At 35.8% G+C, this 24,247-nt stretch overlaps 1 protein-coding gene across 1 annotated transcript; it reads left to right on the top strand.

Annotated features, from left to right (window-relative positions):
• The first annotated feature begins 766 nt into the window (after nt 1-766).
• LOC136035648 (cytochrome c oxidase subunit NDUFA4-like) lies at nt 767-18,671 on the top strand. The gene is made up of 3 exons (XM_065717553.1): nt 767-922; nt 12,112-12,258; nt 18,461-18,671. Exons 1-3 carry the CDS (start codon nt 881-883, stop codon nt 18,515-18,517), a joined length of 246 nt encoding a protein of 81 aa, XP_065573625.1. The 5' UTR covers nt 767-880; the 3' UTR covers nt 18,518-18,671.
• The last annotated feature ends 5,576 nt before the right edge of the window (nt 18,672-24,247 follow it).

Raw genomic sequence — 24,247 nt, 5'->3', positions numbered from 1 at the left:
TTCAGTGAATGATCTTTTCTTAAGGGATGAGCTTCCCATTTTGATTGCTATGCTTGAGAACTAATTTGCAAACTTGAAATGTATTTAGATACCATGAGAAGCCATTTTATATTTCTGCAATGAAGCATCATAGTTATTCATCATATGGCTTGCATATATCACATATCATCATATAACGAATCATATTTCATACTCAATTTGGAGGCTGGAAGCTAGAAGCTCGGGACTAAATTTGATATGGTGGATTCATATCCCTCAAAAAATTGCAAATAGCAGGTAAGGTTTTTCCATACTCGCGGAAAAGGGGTCTAGGACCTTTTACCAGAAGGTGTGAATTTTATCATGGGTTCTTGATGATCTGGTTGATAGCATAGGTGGCGTTATTTAGCTCGTACAAAGTCACTGTTAAGCAGAGATTCTGTGAGCCTGGGTATGGATGATGAAGTTAAGGCAGAATTGAGAAAAGATTGATGGGTTATGGTTGCAGTGAGTGGAGAGTGATATATATTTTCCAGACTTAGGGGAAGTATTTTTTGTTTAATCTTTTCAAAGAAAAGACGGAAAAGGGTTTTTCCTTAAAAACAGCGCCAAAAACATTTTCAAAATATAGGGGGCTAAATACTCTACCCTTCCTTCATATTGGTGCCATTAGTGTCAAGGTCTTTGAATTTTCAAAAATTCAACGAAGGTTAAAATTCGAACTTAATCCAAAACTTCCGAGTCTAAACAGTTGAACACCATCTGACTTAGGTGGGCTGAAATGGACCTTACGAAAACGCATTGCTCTTCATTCATCATTTTCATTACACTGTTATTTCTTCAGCTGTTGCGAAAACGACAAAAAGAAAGTGTAATTTGTTGTTAAATAAAGCTCACAAAGATGCAAGGCTTAAGTCTTAAAGGAATGGCTAAACACCCATCTGTAAGTTAATACTTATCTAATTTAACTAGCCTACTCACTTCTTGGTAAACCCAGGCTGTTTTTAACTAGTTTTCTTAATTTACTTAAGTAGGCTTAGATGCCTTTTTGGTAAAATTCGGGTTTAGTGACTTCCTTTATCTCGGAAAGGGGTTAGGTTATGAAAATGAAACTTTCAGGGATGGTCTACAGACTCAAGTATATCCTGGGAAGGTATTTTGAAGTACCTACCTCCACTCCCTCCAGAGGGTCCTGACCTTTGATGGCCTTAAAAATATGTGTGTTATATAAGTGAAACCTTGCAAAATAGATCTTCTGCTTGAATGAAGTAGCCTACAACAAAATTGTTTTCAGCTTCACAACTTTGCTCAATCCCAATTTATAAGGTTTTATAGATAGGCTATGCAAATACATTTGCTAAATTAAAAAAAAAACATTGATATGGCTCAGAATTCTCAAATAACAGTAATTGCATTTTCAGAACTAAAGGTAGAGAAAAAGCAGTTGGTAACTGAAAATTAAGGTAAAATGTTGTTTTGTCAAAATTTCAATAGGTATACACATGTAATGTAGGTGAATTTAAGAGCCCTATAGAGGGAGAAAGAGTGGAGGTGGGTACTTAAAATACCTTCCTGGGATATACTTTAGCCTGTAAACCCATACCTGAAGGAATTTTCCTAACTAAACCCCTTTCTAAGATAGCAAGAAGTTGCTAAACTAGAATTTTATTGCCTTTTCTACTGACAAACTAAATTGCATTATTTGTAGTATACAATTTAACTAGGATATAGTCTTGGGAAGGTATTTTGAAGTAGGGTAAGACAACTGGTACTGGGACACTTTGACCACTCTGCCTATTCTGGGACAGAATCTTTGATTGGATTACAACATGTCCAATACTGGGACAAAAGACTTTAATCTTGGACACCCAATCTATACATTTTTCTGGGTTGCTTCCAAAAAAACCTGTTGTCTTTTGTCCCAGTATTGGACATGTTGCAATCCAACCAAAGATTCTAGAGGTTAAAAGATCTTTAAAGATTTAAAGAGGCTGTGTCCCAAAGTCAAACCTTAAAACATACAGGAATTAGGAGAGGCAGTTGGGGGGCTACTGCCCCCCAAACTCCCTGCATTTAAAGACTTTTGTACAGGTTTTTTGTTGTGGGGGCTGCCACCCCCCTAACCCCTGCTCTTGGCTTTGGAAAGGCCCTCTTTTAATTAACAAAAAATTGAAATGAATGAATAATGGAATAACTTCAAAAAATGTTAAACACAAGAGGACAGGAGAACCATTGTGCCAAAACTAGTAATTAGTAACAATGAAGTCCCCCACACACAAAAAACCTGTACAAAAGAGTCTTTAACAGCAGGGGGTTTGGGGGGGGGGCAGCCCCCCAACTGCCTCTCCTAATTCCTGTACATTTTAAGGTTTGACTTTGGGATGCAGCCTCTTTAACTCTTTAAGAAAAGTTTTTTTGAAGTTTTTTTCATATTATTTCTGTATGTTTTTCTTTTGTGAAAAAAAAACCACCCAATAAGAGACTTGAACCTGAGACTTGAGAGAGACTCAAGGATTAAAAGTCCCACACTCTACTGACTGAGCTAACCACCTGCATGCGTGTAAATATAACTTTTAAAATTTATGGGCTCTTATGGAGAAATGGGTTAATTAAGTGGCTAATGCATGATTTCTGGAAACCAGGGAAGGAGTTATCAGATCAAGCAGAAATTTCACAGATAAGCTCCTGGGCTGTAGAGGACCTTAACTTGTGAATTTCAGCCCAATTGGACAATGTTAAAGGGGTGGGGTGGGGTTGGGGGTTGAAACTTTTGGGGGGTTAAGATTTTCCTATGAAACTTTCAAGGAAACTTACTTGGAGAATTCCGCATCAAATGAGTCTTCGTACACCCGGATTGGATGTCAGCTGTGACCTGTAGGCATGGCAGAAAAAAAAGAATATGAAAATTAAGTGGCTATGCGTGGTTTCTGGAAAACAGGGAAGGAGTTATTGGATCAAGCTGAAATTTCGCCAATAAGCTCCTGGGCCCTAGGGGACCTTAACTTGTGAATTTCAGCCTTATTGGACAACGTTAAAGGGGGGCTGGGGCTGGTGGGTCAAAACTTTTGCCAGATTTTCCCCATGAAGGAAAAGTTGGAGGGGGATGAAATTTGGCAGGCTTCTTAGTTGGAGCTTGGGCTACAAAATGCATCCCTCTGTGACTACTGGAACTGAAGATCGCTTAACATTGTTGTGGTTTGCCTCTTTATTGAGGCACAAGTGTGCCTCCTTGATATACATATATATTAATCACTATTTATAAGGCACAGATGATGGGTAGCTCCAGTTGTATCTTGAAGGTTTGGCTTCTAATTCTTTGTCAAGTCTTGTTTTAAAATCTTCAGCTGATGTTGATGACACTGTCTCCCACTTTAACAGTTCCAATCATTGATGACCCTTTGGATAAAGAAGTCTTGTCTGATTCTACTATTAACTTTGGGCTTAAGAAGCTTTTTAGAATGACCTCATGTTTGTCTTTTGTTGGGTAACTGGATTAAGAGCTCATTTTGGGTTTGGTTGACAAATATGTATATGAGAGACATGTTGCTTTGCTTGTGTTGGAAGGTCAAAGATGGTTGTTTTAGTTTAGATAGCCTTTCACTATATTGTTTCTTGTCAAGTGCAGAGATACACTTGGAGGCCCTTCTTTGTATACCTTCAATCAACTATGTATTACCTTTGTAAGAAGGACCAGCAAGACAGGTTCCATAGTCAAGAACTGGTCTCAATTGCCTTCAATAGCTTCAAGAAGATTCTATGTGTTTGAGTCATCTAGATAAACAGTTTAGTGATTGCTGACTTTGGCATTCTTTACTATAAGTCAGACTTATTAATTAATTCATTTTGTTAGTAATTTGATCTACATAGTCACTTTGCTTGTGTTGGAAGGTCAAAGATAGGAGTTTTAGTTTAGATAGTATTTCACTATATGGTTACTCACCAAGTCCAGAGATGCACTTTGAGGCCCTCCTTTGTACACCTTCAATCAACTATATATTACCTTTGTAAAAAGGACTAGCAAGGCAGGTTCTAAAGTCAAGAACTGGTCTTGCAATTGCCTGGTATAGCTTCAAGAAGATTCCATGTGATTGGCTAGTAAGTTTTCTTTTAATAAGTTGAATGCTACAATTTGCTTTGGAAATGGTTTGTGTAGAGTATTCATAGAATGTCAGAAGATTATCTATAGTGACTCCCAGGTCTTTGCCACTGGTGTAAGTTTGGAGAGAAACAGGAGACAATATCTTGTTATCATTCATAGGGTATTGGTCTACAAGATTATTGTGACCAAAACAACACAATAATCTCACACAGTCTCTAGGTCAGATTGTATTGATGATTTATCAGGTACACCAAATAGTTTTGAATCATCAGGATAAAGGGTATAGTGGTTGCTGACTTTGGTAATAAATGGTTTCTGACTTTATATAAAGAAGAAACAATGTGGGTCCCCAACTGTTTCTTAGGGAACACATTCTTAGAACATGACAGGGCTGGGCATAGTTAAATTTGCTTTTTGTTGTGAAGAGTTGAACAGTCTGAAATCTAATAGCCAGGAAGTTCATTAGCCAGTCTGTTAGTTCATGGTGCATTCCTGCTACTGTTAACTTAAAATAAAGCCAATTATGTGAGTCCTTGTTGAATGCTTGGCTAGATCTAAAATAATCAAATCAACAGGAAGGCCTTTCTCCAGTAACTGGGTAACATCTTCATAAGTGCCTAGAAGCTTAGTTTCTACAGACTATCCAGGGAGAAAGCTGTGCTGTCTGTTGGAGATCCTCTCAAGAACTTATGCAACAGCAGACATGGGGCTGATAGGTCTGTAATTATCAGCTTTGAATCTATCCCTCTATTTAAAGATAGGTGTGATATAGGGTAGTCCTTATTGGAAGGAGACATACTTTTGATCAAGTGAATGTTGAAAAAGTATAGATAGTGTAGGGGCAATTTCACTAGCAGCTTCTTTTAGCAGATGAGGGTGAATGTTATCAGGACCAGTGCTTTTGTTGATGTCCAGCCTTTTGAGTTGTTTTTCAACCATGATGTAGTAACTTTAATGTTACTTGTTTGCTTCTGGATGTTGTACTTTAAGCTAAGGAACATTATCAGATTCATCTGTGAAGACTGATACAAATTGCTCATTTAAAAGATCAGCTATATTTTGGGTGCCAATGTCTTTGTTTCCATCAATTGCTTTTAAATGTTTTATGGATCTCTGGTTATGATAGGGACAAATGCAGGGATGTTATAACTGCCTTCAAACTTGTTTCAACAAACATGTCCCTGATTTATTCTTGTTTGCTGCCACCTCTTCTACCAGATGTCTCTCAAAGTCTATAACTATCTAAGATGTCATGCACACTCTGCCAGAGAAACAGGTTCTTTTAAAACAAAGTTGCCAGCCTTTGGAATAGACTGTCAGAATATGCTGTCTCTGCAACACCTCTTGACACTTTCAAATCAAGAGTGGATGCTGAATAGAGTGATGTTGAGTGGAAATATGATTGGACAGCCCATGAGTCTTCAACTCATCTTTAATTCTTCACAGAGCCTACAAGGAGGTAATACTTACATTGTTCCAATCTGCAATTTGAGGGTTAGTAACTTTGGTTACTAACCCTTAAAATAACATGATCAGCTATAGATCAGCTATGTTTTGGGTGCCAATGCCTTTGTTTCCATTAATTGCTCTTAAATGTTTTATGGATCTCTGGTTATGATAGGGGCAAATGCAGGGATGTTATAACTGCCTTCAAACTTATTTCAAAAAACATGTCCCTATATTTATCAGAATTTAGATCAGCTATATTTTGGGTGCCAATGTTTTTATTTCCATCACATGCTGTTAAGTGCTTTATGGATATCTGGTTGTGATAGATGCAAATGCAGGGATGTTATAACTGCCTTCAAACTTATTTCAACAAACATGTCCCAGATTTAATCTTGTTTTCCATCACCTCTTCTACCAGATGTCACTCAAAGTCTCTAACTATCTAATATGTCAGTCACCAGCCTTTGGAATAGACTGTCAGAATATGCTGTCTCTGCAACACAGTCTTGACACTTTCAAATCAAGAGTGGATGCTGAATAGAGTAATGTTGAGTGGAAATATGATTGGACAGCCCATGTGTCCTCAACTCATCTTTAATTCTTCACAGAGCCTACAAGGAGAAAATCCTTAGATTGTTCCGAGCTGCAATTTAAGGTAATTTAAAGTGATATTTGCTTGATACATAGTTCCAGAATTTCTTAGGGTTCAACTTACTTTGGTTGGTAAGTCTTTCTCAGAATTATGGTATAGTTGTTTGTGAGATTCCTTAATTTATCTCAGGCTTTCATATATTTTTCATAATGGCCTGCCTTATCCTTTTTCTTCAATGGCATTTCTTTGTCATATTATGGGAGTAAACCAGGTAATTGAATATGCATATCTTCTAATCTACTATTGGTATTCTTAAGGCATACTTTGGTAAGTAGAACCAGATCATAATCTTTACTATAAATTAGACTGATCAATTCATTGATTTTGTTAGTAATTTCATCTATATTTGCTAACAGAAGGTAAACATCTGGACTTGCTTTTGAGTAGCCATTGACATCTGGTCCTTGTTCCTTATTTTCTGTGTTGGTAGAATCAGTAGATTGACAGAGAGAATTGTCATTGAGGCTTTGTGGACTGTTTGAAGTATCTGATGTCATACATACCCATTTCAAATGAGGGTAATAGAGTAGAACATGGGACATAAACACTTCCATCATCATCATTACTATTAAAATGATTATGACATATGGCAGCTTTATATTTGCATGGGTGTTGGGGTGTGCATTTCTACAACACTCAGTGCTCTGTTTTTTTCTGTTTTTCTGTTCAGTGCTTCTGTTTTTTCCCATTAAAATTATCAAGTTTTTTTTTCTCCAATTGTAACTCTGTCTTTCAGCTTGTCAACAAGTGTCTTATGTCTAGTTCTCTCTCCTTTTGACATGTCACTATAAAAACAGATATCTGGATTTTGCTTGAAAGACTTTAATAATGGCATGTTTAATCCAAATTGTAGGCACAGTGAAAAGTAAAGGGGGAGGTATTTGAACAGATTCACTGGTTAGCCTAGGGGGTAGATATTTTAAGTTGTTGATAGGAACAGATGGCAGACCTTACTGAGACTCCAAAATAGTTTTGATCATGAGTATTATCATCTGTAGTCACAGGAATGCCATAAGCAACTAGGTTATTTTCCTGCTGCTCTATATATTTTTCATTGCCCTCTAGTCTTCTTAGATCAGCTGCACTTGGCAGCTGATATCTGCTCTTAGAGTCTTTGTTTCTGCCTTTAAAGTATCAGGTGTAGTTTGTTTAACTTTGATGACATTGCACTTTGATTCTACTGCTAGTTCAATAGTTTCAACTTTGGCTTTAATCGCTTCTATGTTGCTGATCAGTCCTTTAGGTAATGTGTTCATTTGGTGAGCTAGACTCAATTGTAAGTGAACAACAGAATATTGAGCTTCTATCATTGCTTTGAGATAATAAGGAAAATCCCAAGAATTGCTATATAGCCTAAAATGCATAGAAATAAAACTTACAGAAGAAAGTAAGGAAAGTTAGACCTATACAAGTTTTAGTTCTGTATAAATTTTGTAATTTATTAACATTCATACAAAATCACTGGCTTGGCATTAATCTTGTAAACTGAGTTTTAGTGCTGTTTTATTGGGACTGAGCCTGCAGAAATGGTCAATACAGTTGATTTTTAACAATTAGCTATTTTGGGATTTCTGAGCATGTTTTCTTGCATGAATTAGACATTTTTTATGTTATGCAGATTTGCATTTTTTTTTACAAGCAAGACTGAAAAATCATCACAATATGCAAAACTGCTCTTATCTTCTGCAAAATGCAGTATGAAGGTATTAATGGTAATTCCTAACTCAGTTTAACTAGAATTAACAATTATTCTGGAAAATTATGACCAAATTAAGAATTTTTGGAAAGATCTAAGTTGTGGTGTAATTTAGTCAAAATCCTGAGGGGAGGGGCTAAGTTGGAGCCAATTTTCCCAAATAAAGTAAAAGATGAAAAATAAGCCATATACTACCATAAAGGCAAATATATACTACAGAAATCTGACCTGTTTTTCTAGAGGCAAACTCAAGTTTTTGAAGAAACTGAATTTTACCTTTGGGGGCAGGGGAAAACTGGACTCAGGGGGTAGTTATGATCTAATGAAATGCCTTCCAGTTATCAATTCCTTTTGGTTTCTTTATGTCTATATTTTCGTCCTTGTTATAAGAATAAAGCAAGGGCAATCCCATTTGTATCTTGAAGGTTTGGCTCCCTATTCTTTGTCAAATCCTCCTTTGAGGATACCAGTTAATACTGGCTGCTCCAACATTCCAATCATTGCAAATCTTTGGCTAAAAGGCCATGTATGTATCTTTTATTGACTGAGGGCTTATGAGGCTTCTTTCAGTGACCCTGTGTTTGTCTTTGATTGGCAAGCAGAATGAAAAGCATGGTTTTGGTTTGGTTGACATACTTGTTTGTTTATGGTGTGCTACAGCACCTGCATCAGGAAATTAATGATGACATCTTAGGTTATATAGCCTTTTGCTGTATTGTTTCTTGCCTAGTCTGAAAATGCATTTAGCTACCTCCTCACTCTTGTTTGTGGTGTGCCACTGGACCTACATCAGAAAATTAATGATGGTAGCTTAGGTTATATAGCCTTTTAGTATATGGTTTCTTGCCTAGTCTGAAAATTCATTTAGCTACCTCCTCTATACCTCCTTGCTCCTGTTTGTTCGTGTTGTGCCTCTGCACCTGCATCAGAAAATTAATGATGCTAGCTTTAGGTTATATAGTCTTTTACTGAATGGTTTCTTGCCTTGTCTGAAAATGCATTTAGCTACCTCCTCACTCTTGTTTGTGGTGTGCCACTGAACCTACATCAGAAAATTAATGATGGTAGCTTAGGCTATATAGCCTTTTAATATATGGTTTCTTGCCTAGTCTGAAAATTCATTTACCTACCTCCTCTATACCTCCTTGCTCCTGTTTGTTTGTGTTGTGCCTCTGCACCTGCATCAGAAAATTAATGATGCTAGCTTTAGGTTATATAGTCTTTTACTGAATGGTTTCTTGCCTTGTCTGAAAATGCATTTAGCTACCTCCTCACTCTTGTTTGTGGTGTGCCACTGGACCTACATCAGAAAATTAATGATGGTAGCTTAGGTTATATAGCCTTTTAATATATGGTTTCTTGCCTAGTCTTAAAATACATTTAGCTACCTCCTCTATACCTCCTTGCTCCTGTTTGTTTGTGGTGTGCCACTGCACCTGTATCAGAAAATCATCGATGGTAGCTTCAGTTTATATAGCCTTTTACTGTATGGTTTCTTGCCTAGTCTGAACATGCACTTAGCTACCTCCTCTGTGCCTCCTTGCTTAGTGCAGCTTGTGTTTGAGTTTGGGGGGGCATAACAAATATGGGAGGTATAAAGAAAGTGCCAACAAATTCATCAGTGTTTTTTTGTGTATTTGACACATGTCAATTCATTAGTGTATTTGACACATAAGCTAAATTAAACTAGGAACATAAGCTAAATTCCAAGGTGTCATGGCTGTTCCAACAACTTTTGGAGGGGGTGTCCTCCTCCTCTGACCTTAGATGTGCCCCTGGCTACTAATAACAACTTGCTGCAACACCAAGCATCCTGAGGTAAGCACAGTTATGCACACTCCTCCATTCCAATCTATTCAAAGCTTTCCTGTTTACACCCTCCCAGGAAGTTTCAGCTTCCCTTAAATCTTTCCTTATGACCTCCTTAAGAAGTTATTTCAATATTATCATTATTTTTATAGCCATGTCTTTTATTTTCTCTCCTGACTTAGTCAAAATAATTTACATGGGGGGGGGGGCTCTGGACCCAGGCTCCTCCAAAATCTCACAATTTTTTATTTTATTGTTATTTTCTGATATCTCTCACAGAATAGGGGATAGTGGTTAATTACTGATCTAAACATAATGTGTTAACCGTTTTTGATTATATTTTGGGCTGAAATTACCTGATAGGGTCACCAGCATAGTATCAATTCATTTTCTGTCTTCTCAACTTCTCACTCTTTCAAGCAATCTGAGCTAACTGTTATCTTTTAAAGGTCATCTGTTCTGGATGGTCCTTCTCTAAGGGATGAAGCAGTTATTCGTGCAATCAAGCCCAGGTTTTTTCAGTTGACAGTCTAAAACCTTGAGGTAAAGATAGGACAAGTATAAAAATTACAAAAAAACAACAGAGTGTTCTCCAGCTTTTGGGTAAAAAGTGACAAATTTGTGAGGTTGACTTGGAAAAACGTGGCAATAGTGATCAGCTGAACATTGCTGTTGTGACTGGACCTTTTACTTCAGTTTGATAATCAATACCAACTGCTGAGGTAGTAGCAGACAAACGTGATGAAATAAACATTGAGATTGACATTGGAACTTTTTTTTGAAAGAGGAGGCTCAGTTTCGGATAAAACAAGGACTATCCTTTCCCAGTTCATGTCACAAGCTCAAAAAAACGAAAGTTTCAAGTTAGCTGGATGGATAAGTACCCTTAGCTAGTATTTTCTTCAGTGAAAAAAGGGTGTTTCTGCAAGTATTGTGCTTTGTTTGCTTGTAATCAAACTGGAAGGAGGTTTCACCAAAAATTAGGACAGCTTGTCATGGAGCTTCATGTGAATTGGAAAAATGCCCTAGAAGACTTTTTTAAACATCACTCAAACTCCTACCGTAAAGATGATGTTGTTTAGGGGGGAAATTTTTCTGGCAACAGTGAGCAAGCAAAAGTCCTCTATTGCAGAAGTGTTGAAAAGAGATTAAATAGAAATAAACAGAAAACGGCTTTGTCCCATCAGCAAAACAATATTGTTTTGAAGAGATGGGCAAGGATTTGCATTGCATGGGGATGAGGATCCAGGAAAATTGACGTTTGTAGAGCCTGTAAAAACAATGGAAATTTTAGGACTTTGCTATGCTACTGGATGGAAGACAATCCAATTATGAAAGAGGTGTTTGAGAAAAGTGTAGGCAATGGCCAGTACTGCAGCTCTAGAATTCAAGCACTGTATGATGGTTATTCATGAAGCAGTTATTTTCTTTCACTTCAGTGCCAAGTGAAGTGTTGTCTTAAAAACTTGCACTGAAGTCAATCTGAAAGGAGTGTGTGAAACGTGATGGGTTGAAAGACACGATGCAATACAGATATCAGTGCAGTTAATTGTTCAGATCTTGAAGGCCCTAGAAGGCGTAGAGACAAATGGGGACTCCAGGGCATTGTCAAAAGCCAGAAGTCGGCTCAATAACATCCTTAACTTGGACTATATTGTAACCCTTATTGTGATGGATTTTTTTTTCTGGGGTACACACTGAATTTGTCTAAGCTGCTGCAGTCAGAAAACATTGATATGGTTATGTGCATTCAGTGTCTCAAAAGTGTGACAGAAATATTTCTAGATACATAAAACAAGGTGGAGTAGTTCAGTCAGCTGTTTTCAGAAGTCACCTGCATATGCCAAGAATTGAAAATCACCATTGGCATGCCACAAAAGAGAAATATCAACATCTCACATAATATTCCAAAGCACATACAACCACTCAAGTCACAAGTCACTAAGTTAATCTGAAAGGCCTCAGTAGAATCCTATCTTTTGTAGTAAAAGAGCCTATTAGTGATGTTAAAGAACTGGTCAAGTTATATGCCTCAGATCTAATAAGGATGAAGGCCAACTAAATGGCTTCGCACTTTTGAACGCCTATTGAAATATTTCTGTATCAGTGGATGTGATTTTGGAAAAGTTTGCTTTTAGCTCTGCTCATAGGTTGCAATTTACAATATAGGGTGAGCCTTTATTTATTGATATGTATGCTTTTGGTTTTGTAGGTGTTATGTAATATAATAGGCCTTAATCTTCTGTTTTGAAGGATTTGCCCCCCCCCCCCAAAAAAAAAAAAACAACAAACAAATTCCTGTTTACGCGCCTGTGTTAGCCTATGTGTAAACACAAAAGTTTGAAAGTTTGGAAACTCCTAAGTTGGCCAAGTTCCAAGTGCAAGTTCAACTGAGAATAAGTGCCTTATCTAGATTTTTCCTTTTAGCTCATTCCACTCTTTGTATTTGTTGGTGGTGGTTGTGTTGGCGCCTGTTTCTACTTGATGAGACTAGCTTCCAGGAATCCAGATGTTTCATGGCAAAAAAAATCCAACACTGAACCCTGGCAAGAGTATTCTGACAAGCAATACAAAGTAAGTATTCAAAAGTATTTTGAAAAATCAAGTTGTATTTTAGGCCTAGTTTTAAATTAGGTATGTACCCATTGAAGGAAAGGGGTCTTAAATCTATTTGATTTTCAAGAAATTGACACTAGACAATTGTGAAATGATAGTATAATAACTCTAAAATGACAGGTGAAGCTTGAAAGGAAACAACTAATACATCTCCTGCTTTATTAAAAGCAGGAGAAGCAATATTTCTCCTGCTTTAATCATACTTTAAGCCTCTTGTTCAAAAAGCTCAAATTTATTGTTAATCAGAAGCAGAACAGAAATAAGTTGTGCATAGGTAGATAGATACTTTATTTCGTGATTAAACCAGAAACAGGTATTTCATAGAGAAAAAAAAATGTACACACTACATAAAAAGAAAAAAGAATAGACACTACCAAAAACAAAACACCACTAACTAAATGCGGGATAAAAATCGTTTACAATAGTTTGAACTCCTATTATTTCTAATTATCAGCAATAAAGCAAACACAAAGCTTATTTTCGTATTCACTTAACTCAAACTCCATTACTATAGGTGCTTTACAATAAACAGGGCAACCAAATAGAAGATGACTACATGTTTCCATTAGACCACACAAGCACATTGGAGAATCAGCTTTCTCAATCTTATTTAATCTTTATTTTCAAAAAAGTTAGCTGGCCATATGCTAACATAATTTTTAAACACATCAAACCATTTTGCATGCGAAAACTCTTTTAAAGAAAAAAAATTTCATTTAAAATAACCTTACTAAAAACATTCCAGTTAGGTTTCAAAACTAGGCTAAACTTTATATACAAGCGGTCAGATAAGGATGGGGGTCATTTATCACTTCTCAGCTGTCTACAAGTTTTTAGTAAATTTATTCTAACTTCTGTGACATCGCGGCTGGAATATGAAAATTCATAAGTTGGCATATCTGGGTCATTCAGTACTACTAATGGTTTCCTGGCAACAAAATCCTCGATGGATTTACCTTTCAAATCAGAAGAAATATTATTAAGCCAGAGGAAGCTCTTTGCATTAAAATCTGCCCCCAAAACATAATTTGAATGGTTTCTAAGACTGTCTGTACTTGCTAAATAACTATCTACTGAGCACAAGGATGGAGGGCAATACATGGATAAAACTAGAATAGATCTACTTTTAAGATGAACAGACACTGTAACACATTCATTGGTCGAGGAGTCGACCAATCAAATATCACATTTTGAGCAACAAATATCACATTTAAGGAATTTGCGGACAAGTATAGCAGCACTTTAAAATCTTTTCTCAAACGTTGTCTTTGAGAAGATATTGTACATATTCGGTACAGATGAAAGTTTACCAGATTTATTAATATAAGGCTTTTGGATAAGCACGACATCAGGGCATAAGTCGACCAGTGTTTTTTCTAATTGTGCTGCTGCAGCATAGCAATGCTGTCGGGTAATTTGTAGAAACTGTAAGTTGTTCTTATACATATTTACATGTGATGTGTTCTGCATTCATGATAAATAATCAGTATTTTTTTTTTAATTGTTCGGTTATTTCTCTGGCTCCTGGGCAATTTTTGTAATCATAACATGGATGTGGCTCTTAATTTAACTGTCGCTTATTATACGAACGGCAACACGGGCGATGATTGAAGGATTTAGTACATTTATTGTAGTTATGATTGCTGATGCACCAAGAGCAGGTTAAATCACCCTTATGATCAGACTTCTTATAGTTGAAAAGGCAACAATTGGTGCATCATATAAGGTTAATGTAGTCCTCGTAGTGTAGGGATAAAAGTTCAAAATTGAGGCCTCCTCTTTTTAAAATTTCTCCTCTGATTTTTGGGCTCATCTCTAATATTACGCTGCAATTTTTTCCTTTTCCAATAATAGTCACCACTTCCAAGGTTTCTCCAGCAATAACAAATTTTCCCATATCTGGATTACCGTGTTCTATAAATTCTTTGCGCTCTGCTTTATTTTTGATTATAGGAACACTGTTCACAAGCATCCTTGGCGGGTATTTTTTTAATTTTCTCGAAGTATATTTTAATGCTACTGAATTTTTGTTGCAAACACAAAGAGCATTGCTTAAGTCTTGTTTTAAGTTAAGTTCAACAATTATTTTTCCTTCTCACCCTTGTTTGATTTTTTTTGCAGAAAATTTGCTGAAATCTTATCTGATTGTTTTACTAATGTCCAGCTCTATTTTTGCTGGAGGTTCTCTCCTTTTTAATGAACTTTTGCCTAATTACTGCAAGGCTCAGGATTAATTCTAAGGGTTTCAGGACCTTTAACAACACTAGAGTAGAATCCACGATTTTCAAGAGAGGATGGAACCATTGTATCTTTATTTTCCAATTTTTCGTGCAATTTGATTATATTTTGAAGATTATCGTTTCGCAGTTGAGTTTTGCATTTTCTTAGGTAGGAGGTAGGGAGTATCCCTACCTCCTGTTTTTTTTTTTTTTTTGGCTTGGCAAGAATTCCTTTCAAGATACCAATTAGAGTACCAATACTTGTTGCATCTTCTGTGCTTAATTGCAAAAGTCTCATCAGCAGCTTGATTATCATAAAATTCTTCCATTGTTAAAATCAGAATAAAACACTAGAAAAATCCTTTAATGGCAAAAGATATAGTTATTCACTCAAGACCCATAACACCATTTTCCAAAATGTTGCACGACTCCATCTTAGAAGTTTTGTATTGTATCAGATTAACGACGCTTCTTGACTGCTAAGGTCTGTGCGTCGGCCCTGCAGTGCATTGCTACAGCATGACTTGATGTCTGGGTCCCGTACTACCTAGCTAAGGTCAAACCCACTGCGCCACCACAGGACAAAACATTGCCTGTGGCAGGAATCGAACCTTCGGACTAAGTCCAACGTATTTTCCGCTGTGCTACACAGGCTTCATCAAGGTGATCATCATCTTAGAAGTCAAAGCATGAGCTGTCGAGTTTGAATTTCTTGCCAAAATTTTTTTTTAGATATCTAAGAACAGAGAATTTTTAATAGTAGTTTCGTAGTCAACTTTTTAGTGAACTAAGAATGCGTTTTTCCAAAAAAAAAATCGAAGCTAAATTAAAAGTTACAAAAAAACAGCAACATCTACGTATTAGTTAACTAGTTAAGTAAATCAAATGAGGCTTAGATGGAAATTATGCTCGTAATAATGCTCATGGAAATTAAAACGCCATTACGCATTTTCTTTTTTCCTAAAGATTACTATTATATAGTCAGTCAGGGCTAGTCGTCCATAAATCGTAGAAATGGACAATTATTTCCACCAGCGATTTTCTTGTCTATTATTGATACGGAATATTGGATCATTTGTATTAAAAACACTTTTACGAAACATTTGTACCAAGGCAAGAGATGTTTTGGCAACCACTTTGGAATGCTCATGTTTTAAATCAGAAGTGTAGAAACCTCTTCCCCGTGTTCGTCTTTGATTTTCTTCCTTGATAGTTAAACCGTCTGATTATCGTTTGGATTGTCTGATTGGCATTATTTCTTCGAAGCGATGTTGAGTTGATTTTCCAATTAGTACTACTACTAACAACTCACCACAGCACCAAGACTCCTGAGGCCAACACCGCTACGCACGCTCCTCCTACATCCTAATCTATTCAAAGCTTCTCTCTTTACACCCCCTTTCTCATTTCCCTTCAGTCTTTCTTAACGATATTTTCCCACCCCAACCGCGGACGAATTGCTTTCTGTTTGGCTGAAAAGTACAATCTTCAGTATTCTGTCGTCCTTCATCCGTAGATCCTTTAATCCCTTCATCCTTTCTTTTATTGTTTTTGTGCCAGATCCTAAGAAGGAATCTTCATAATAATGATCCAAATAATTCATATACACTATTTTTAGTCCATAATGCTAAAAGCACAAACGAAACAATCATGTTTATCTTTCACTCAACACAACTATGGCGTTCTCCCCAGAAGCGTTAAAAGTCAAAATTTTTAGAGGGAGGGGGGGTGGATTTTACACACTGATTTGAAGGATATTGATATAAGAAATGCTTCATTTTTTCAAACAGTTCATGACAACGAACTGTAGTAAGGAGCGACCCGGCTCAATAGTAAACGAAACTCTAAAAAACGAAATTTTGGTACAACGAGTTACATCAAAAGAATCGTATTTTTATGCTCAAGTTTAGTCTTATCCATCAAAAGTTACGAGCCTCAGAGCATTTGCCTTATTTTAGAAAATAGGGGAAACACCCCCTTAAAGTCATAGAATCTGAACGAAAATCACACCATCAAATTCAGCGTATCAGAGAACTTTATTGTAGAAGTTTCAAGCTCCTATCTACAAAAATGTGGAATCTTGTATTTTTTTGCCAGAGGACAGATCACGGATGCGTGTTTATTTTTTTTCCAGGGGTGGTTGTATCGACCCAGTGGTCCCAGAATGTTGTAAAAAGGCTCGTTCTAACGGAAATTAAAATTTCTAGTGCCCTTTTTAAGTTACCAAAGAAATTGGCGGACACCTTCCCCCACGCTCATTTTTTCCCAAAGTCACCGGATCAAAATTTTGAGATAACCGTTTTGTTCAGCATAGTCGAAAAACCTAATAACAATGTCTGTGGACGACTTAATCCCCCACAGTACCCGAAAGAGGGGCTGCAAGTTACAAACTTTGACCATTGTTTACATGTAGTAATGGTAATTGGGAAGTATACTGATGTTTTCAGGGGAACTTCTTTGCGTTAGGGGAGAGGGGATTACGTGGGAGGATCTTTCCATGGGGAAATTTATCACGAGGAAAGAGAATTTCCATGAAAGGGGCGCAGGATTTTCTAGCATTATTAAAAAAAACAATGAGAAAATAATTTTTTTTCAACTGGAAGTAAGGAGCAGCATTAAAACTTAAAACAAACAAATTATTACGTATGCAAGGGGGTTCGTCTTCTCCTTAATACCTCGCTCTTAACGATAACGTATTTTTAGTAATTTCAACTGTTTATTCTACGGCCTTTGCGATTCAGGGGTCATTCTTAAAGAATTGGGACAAAATTCAAGCTTTAGAGTAAAGAGCGATCTATTGACGAGGGGGTGAACCCCCTCATATACGTAATAAAAATATACAAACATAGAAGTTCGTTACGTAAGTTACGTGTATTTATTACTAATAAAAACGGTCGTAAAAATAAAAAGTTTTACTTGCCTTTTTAAGTAACCAAAAACTGGAGGGCAAATAGGCCTCCTCCCCCACCCCTTGGTTTTTATCAAAATCTTCCGATCAAAATTATAAGAAAGCCATTAAGCCAAAAAAATTAATATGCAAATTTTGTCTTAATTATTCATGTGTGGTGAGCTTTATCAAAACATGCATTTATTCAAAAACGTTCAGAAATTAAATAAAAAAAAAGTTTTTTCAACTGAAAGTAAGGAGCGACATTAAAGCTTAAAACAAACAGAAATTATTCCGTAATATCCATGCCCCGCTCTTTACGCTAAAGTTTTTTATTGTTTAAAAAGTAGAGTTGTGAGAAAGAGCGAAACTTTAACCTAAAGAGCGGGGCGTTGAGGAGGGGACAACTCCTTTCATATACGGAAATAATTTCTGTTCGTTTTAAGTTTTAATGTTGCTTCTTACTTTCAGTTGAAAAAACCTTCTTTTTAATCACCGAATAAGTGATCTTCTTTCATTGAATTCGCGTCATATATTTCGCGCCAGCATTTAACGACTGACTGAAAACATAGGGAGGGCGTACCTCCTATAAGTGAAGCCCTTGGCTCTATCACAAAATAGTTTCCCTTTAAAAGCTGGAACTCCGTTTCCATTCTTTTGGTTATGCGAACTACAGCTAACAATCAGAAGTGTCCACGATTCTCTTTGTTAGGTTAAGGAGGGCCTCGATGGTCAATCATCTTGATCAGAAGTTTCCGTCAATCGATTGACGTGTGTTTCAATCAACCCTTCAGTTTTGACCAAAGCTAATGTAGCACACTTCTTTTGATCAAAATGATTGGGTCATTCAAACTTTCTATCAATCACCGTCAGCGCTTGACTCAAGCGTCCATCAGGTTTCTAGACAGTCAATAGTGCTTGAGTCAATCAGTTGACATAAGCTTTCAATGAAAAGGATTGACTGGTTATGGCCTCCTTTACAGTTTTTGGTTTTTCTATCATAATGAATAATTAGTTGTATAGAAATTTGGGTAACTTGTTTTTTCTTTTTCAGTTCTGGATGCCAACAATGAAATTTACTCCTTCTCCAGCTCCCAAATACACAGAGTAGGAATAATCGAACCTCTTTTTAGCCATAAAGTAGGCATTGACTGAGTTTATTTACCTTATCCTTTTTTTAATGGAATATTCGCTATTTATCCCTTTAAGATCTGTGGATTGGTTAAATCATTATATTTTATTTTTAATAAAGAGCTGTTCGAAAATTTTCATTATTTTATAACTGAATAAAAATAAGTTAGTCTAGGTTTACTGATGATATTAAGTAGCAAATTGTGTTTGTAGAGCAGGGTTCCAGTGGCGTGACTTCATCAAAATCCTTGGGGGAGGGGAAAGGGAGCCGATTCTCCCAAGTGAAGTAAAAATGACAGTGAAAACAAGGCATAAGGTGCAATAAAGGCAAAGGTATACTAAAGAAACCTGATCTATTTCTGTGGATGCTTGAATTATATAGGCATATCTTATTTTTGACAAGATTTTTGGCGATGCTAAATTTCAGGTGGGAGGAAGGGTATTTGGCCCCCTGCCTCATAGCAAATTACGCCCCTCCAGGGGTCTCCACCAAAAGGTGTGAGAAAGGATCTCTGGGAGTGACTTACTAAAGGTTGATAGCGCAAGCAGCATTTCAGAAAAATTAGTCCTTTCTTACAGGAGTGATAGTTTTATTGAAATTCAAAGGAATGCAGCACCAGAAAAGGTTAGAAACCCCTATTTTAGATTTAGATTAATATGGGAGAACATTGGTTAGACCGAAATGGATCAATATATCATGAAAGTGTTTTCTGGATATGTTTCAACCTTGCTTTGGACAGTACAGGACCTGTACTTCTTCAACTGCTGAGTCTTTCCAGGTTCATTGTGGCATCCAATTACTGTTTATGAGTTTCGTCCTGTCTACTGTGATTAACTATAGAAGGCTCTACAATCGCCACTCAGTGGTGGTCTGAAAGCCGCAAGTATTTCCAAGAACCTTTAATGGGACTGGTTGAGAAAAATGCCAAAGAGAATGGATAACTTGTGAGAATGGAAACTGGCGCTAGTGTCGGCAAAAAGACCATTGACACCATCTAGCTCTTGGCATTTTCAGCCTTTGCAATCGTTTTTTTTTGTTAGGAACTGAGATCAGTCACCTATTACCCGACTACATAAATTAATTATTCTTATTAGTACACTAAAAAAATGCCAAGTATTGCCAAATGCTAGATGGTGTTGAGTTTTTCTGTGTCGAAAATAGGGCTAGTTTCTACTCCTGTAAATTATCCATGCTCTTTAAGCCGTGTCGTGTTCGCACCTCCGGATATTTGTATCGTAAAATTTTGTATAATTCCATCATTGAAGCATTTCCACTCTTGAATGTTCAGGGCATTTCAAACGAGGGCCCAATCCCACTACTGGAATCAACCTCTACAACTCGACTGATTTCAATTCGGTGGTGGTCTACGTTTATGCCGAACGGATGTTGCCCAACTGTCCAATAGTTTTTGATTATACTTCTACCTAAGGTAATCCCGATTCTCTTCAGGGTTTTGCCTAAGCAAGTTTGTTACATGCTTAACATACTCTAGTTTTTATTCAAGACTTTTCTGAATCTTTCTTTTATTCTTAGCAACAAATTGATACAAATAAATATTCGAAACGACGTGAAAGCTACAAAGGAATACAATACAGGACTAGACATCAATTTTGGTAACCATATAACACATATAGCCTATAATTATTTTGATTCTTCAATTGTAACAAATCAAAAATACTATTTGTCGACAATTTAAGCGATCAGAAACAAAGGTACAGTGTTGTGTAAATTAAATAATAAAAAAAAAACGAATAAGAATGTCGGCATTCAGTTTATCTCTGAATACAGAGAATCATGTTAAATACAATTGTATAATGAACTCTGCTGAATTAGCATCCCATTTCTAGGTAATATACTTATGAAAATGCTAAATGGTCCAATGCTTGGATACGAAAAAATATGGAACTATTACATAGAGATCCGAGCTTAAGCCACGTCGAGTTGATTTATGCAGTTTCTATTTACACTGTAAGCATTTGAGTTACGAGTATCGATGATGCTACATTTAGCGAGTCTAAAAGATTTTTCAACGAGTCCCTTATTCGCCCATTTAGGAATTAGTTCAGGATTGTGACTATTAATTTAATGAACTTAACATATAGGCTGCTAAGTGCAAGTGAACAAAATTGAATCCCTTGCTTTTGGTTATATTGGTGCATGACTATTGCAAACACTAATTTACTATGAAAGGCATTTCAAATTTACTGAGATAGGTTATGACCATCGTCCAGTAAAAGCTTTTTTCCACCACCCTAGCAAAAATTGTTAGTTAAAACAATTGTTAGTTCTCCAACCTAACAAAACATTATTGATGGATTTCTCTAATACATTGACCTGTTGAAGAATATTTTGTGTAATATTCAAATCTGATAATGGTTCTGCATTATAAACATTGACGGAGATGTTTCTGCAGTATTCATAACTATTAATATATCAAAAGAAGATTGCTAATCTTTCTATGAATACCTTCAGTGATAGGCTAACTTAGTAGGCTATGCTGTATTTTTTCTAAGCTTGTTTTTTTAATGGTCTGCACGATTGATACATTTTTGATAATTTTTAGATAACACTTCGGTAAAATTCTAGTTAACTGAATTCTTGCTATCTCGGAAAGGGTTTAGGTTAGGAAAATGAAACTTTCAGGGATGAATCTACAGACTAAAGTATGTCCCGGGAAGGTATTTTGAAGCAACTAACTATACTCCTTCTCCCTCTAGAGGGCCCTGACCTTTGATGACCTTTAAAAATATGTGTGTTATAACAGTGAAACCTTGCAAAATAGATCTTCTGCTTAATTGAAGTACAACAAAATTGTTTTCAGCTTCATAACTTTGCTCAATTCCATTTTATAAGGTTTCAAAGATATGCAAACACATTTCCTAAATTTTGAAAAAAACATAGATATAGCTCAAAATTCTACTCAAATAACAGGAATTGCGTTTTCAGACAAAGGCAGAGAAAAAGCGACTAGTAACTGAAAATTAAAATACAATGTTGTTTTGTCAAAATTTCAATAGGTATAGACCTATCATGTAGGCAAATTTCAGGGCCCTCTAGAGGGAGAAGGAGTGGAGGTGGGCACTTTAAAATACCTTCCCGTGACATACTTTAGCCTATAGACCCATCCCTGAAAGTTTCAGTTTTCTAACCTAAACCCCTTCCGAGATAGCAATAAGTCAATTAACTAGAATTTTACAAATACTTCTTTTTCCACGAGCTAAAGAAAACTGTTAGTTAATAGTTGGATAGCGGAAAAATGTCTTAAAGAAATACATATTTTAATAGCCATCTATAAACTTTTGAAACATCTCGACTAGCGAACAGAATTTTGCTTAGTTTACGAGTGGACTGAAAAATGGTCATTTCACCTGTTTTTTTTTAGCCAAGACTTAAAAAAATGTCGACAAATGAATCTGGACGCACGAAACAAGGTGTTCATATGAAAAACATCTAGAGACCCAACCCCTTCCATGAAAATGGTACTTTGGAATCCACTATTGTCGTATTTTTTACTACAATGCTCTTTGTCTATAAAGTAACGGGGCAGCTTATAGGCTGGCAATTTCAAAAACTGAATTTAAAAAGCTATCGAATAATTTAGCGCCAAGTTTTGATAGATAGCTGCTTTTGTGAAATCCATATAAATCCTAGAAGCTTTAGACAAAATGAATTTCATTGGTTCATTTAGGCCCGCCTTGCATTTTAATTTTGACCAATAAGGAAAATGGGGTGAAATTCGATCAGCCCTTCCTATCAGAATTTATTAATCTTGTGCAAGAGGTATGATATATCTTATGAGTCCCACAGCCCATCATTAATAATTATATTATAATTTTTATTATATTATTTTAATTAATTTTATATAATTTTAATTATAATTAAATTACACTTTTAATAGATAGTTGCTTTTGTAAAATCGATATAAAAGTATTAACTTCTCAATTTTTTACTTCATGCTGATAAAAATCCAGATTGCGTAGAAAGCAGAAACTGGAGTCGAATTTGTTTACACTAATTCAAAAGCCATAAGAACTCTACAAAATAAGAAAGCAATTACAAATTAAAACAATCATATTCGAGATTTGAAGGATTTATCATGACCATAAATGATTGTATTTATTTAATATATTATTTTAAAACAGTGAGTAATATAGATATTATATAGCCTATATATAATTTATAAATCATAATCATAAATGAAAAAAGAGTTCTTTATTCGTGATTTTAAGGATTCATTAGGACCATTGTTAGAATCAACACAGCTACGCACACTCTTCCACCCCAACCTATTCAAAACCTCCCTCTCCACACCCACCCAAGAAGTTCCCATTTCCCGTAAATCTTTCCTTCAGCCCCATTCAGAACAACGTCTAAAAATAAATATATTTTGAAATAACTGGGATATAAAAAAAACCATAGGAAGTTTAAAATCAAAGTAAATTACTAATTAATTACACTGATACCATTATGTTATCCCAGGAAAAAATGAGAAGTTGTGGCGATTGGAAATGAATAGTTTTTCGTGAATAGTTCCTAGTGCAATGACGCTAATATTTATAAGTGTACTACTACTGGTACAGTAGTACAGTAGAAGCGAACCGATTAAGGACACTTTTTGAAAAAAATACAGCAATTTAGGATTGTTGCTATATTTTATAGTTTTTCGAGTAATTTGATATCACTTCTGCACAATGAGCCCAGTCCAATGATTTAATCTCGTTTTATGACCTTTTTTTTTAATTTATTATTTTTTTTTACTTGTTTTACTTTTCTTACTATTTTGTTTTTTTACCACCTGAAATGCAAATGTGGAATTTGCCCCCCCCCCTGCCAAACCATCAAAACTATAAATATTACAATTATTTGTCAAAAATACTCCAACTTAAGCTTGTACTGCCACCCCCGGAAATTACTCATTTCCACGCCTGAATAAAAATGCCACAATACAGATCACGCGAGACCAATAAAACAAATAAGCAGAAAAAGATCAACATTTCAAAACAGAGACGTGTAGAATTTATACGTGTGGAATATATAAACAATAGGACAATTCAAATGATATATATATATATATATATATATATATATATATATATATATATATATATATATATATATATATATATATATATATATATATATATATATATATATATATATATATATTATATAAGTAGTATGACTGTGTATAGGACATTAATTTTTTTTTTTTGGGGGGGGGGGGTTAGAGTATGAGAAAAATACACCGCAAGGTCTTCTATATAGGTTTGACACGCAAAAAACTATTTATATGTAATATATTTATAGTTGGAGGGCAGGAATCTTACAATGAACCCCCTTCCCCCTTGGATACAGCCTTGATAACTAAGGACTGAGTTTGCTCGGAGAATTTCATTTTTGGTACGCTTCAAGTGAAAGATTTAAGTAGAACTTGATTATCGAGATCAAAGACCCAGGGGTTTCAACCTCCCCCTGAAATGTTTTCCGACTTGTAAAAATATAATATAAACGGATAAACACATTTTGATGCCGTTTTTAAGGATTTTTTTAAACCCCTCCCCCAATAAAAAAATACTGGATATGGTCTTGATAGCGATGGTTGAATTTCTTTGTAACGGAATGCAAGCCTTTGTAGTTAGCGAAGTTACTTATACTCAACCAAACCAGCTCAAGATTTCGAATAAAAAGAGGAAAACACTTAAACTAGCA

This window comes from Artemia franciscana, chromosome 14 (assembly GCF_032884065.1).
Source record: "Artemia franciscana chromosome 14, ASM3288406v1, whole genome shotgun sequence".
Classification (NCBI taxonomy): Eukaryota; Metazoa; Arthropoda; class Branchiopoda; order Anostraca; family Artemiidae; genus Artemia; species Artemia franciscana.
This window is presented reverse-complemented; position numbering and strand designations above follow the sequence as displayed.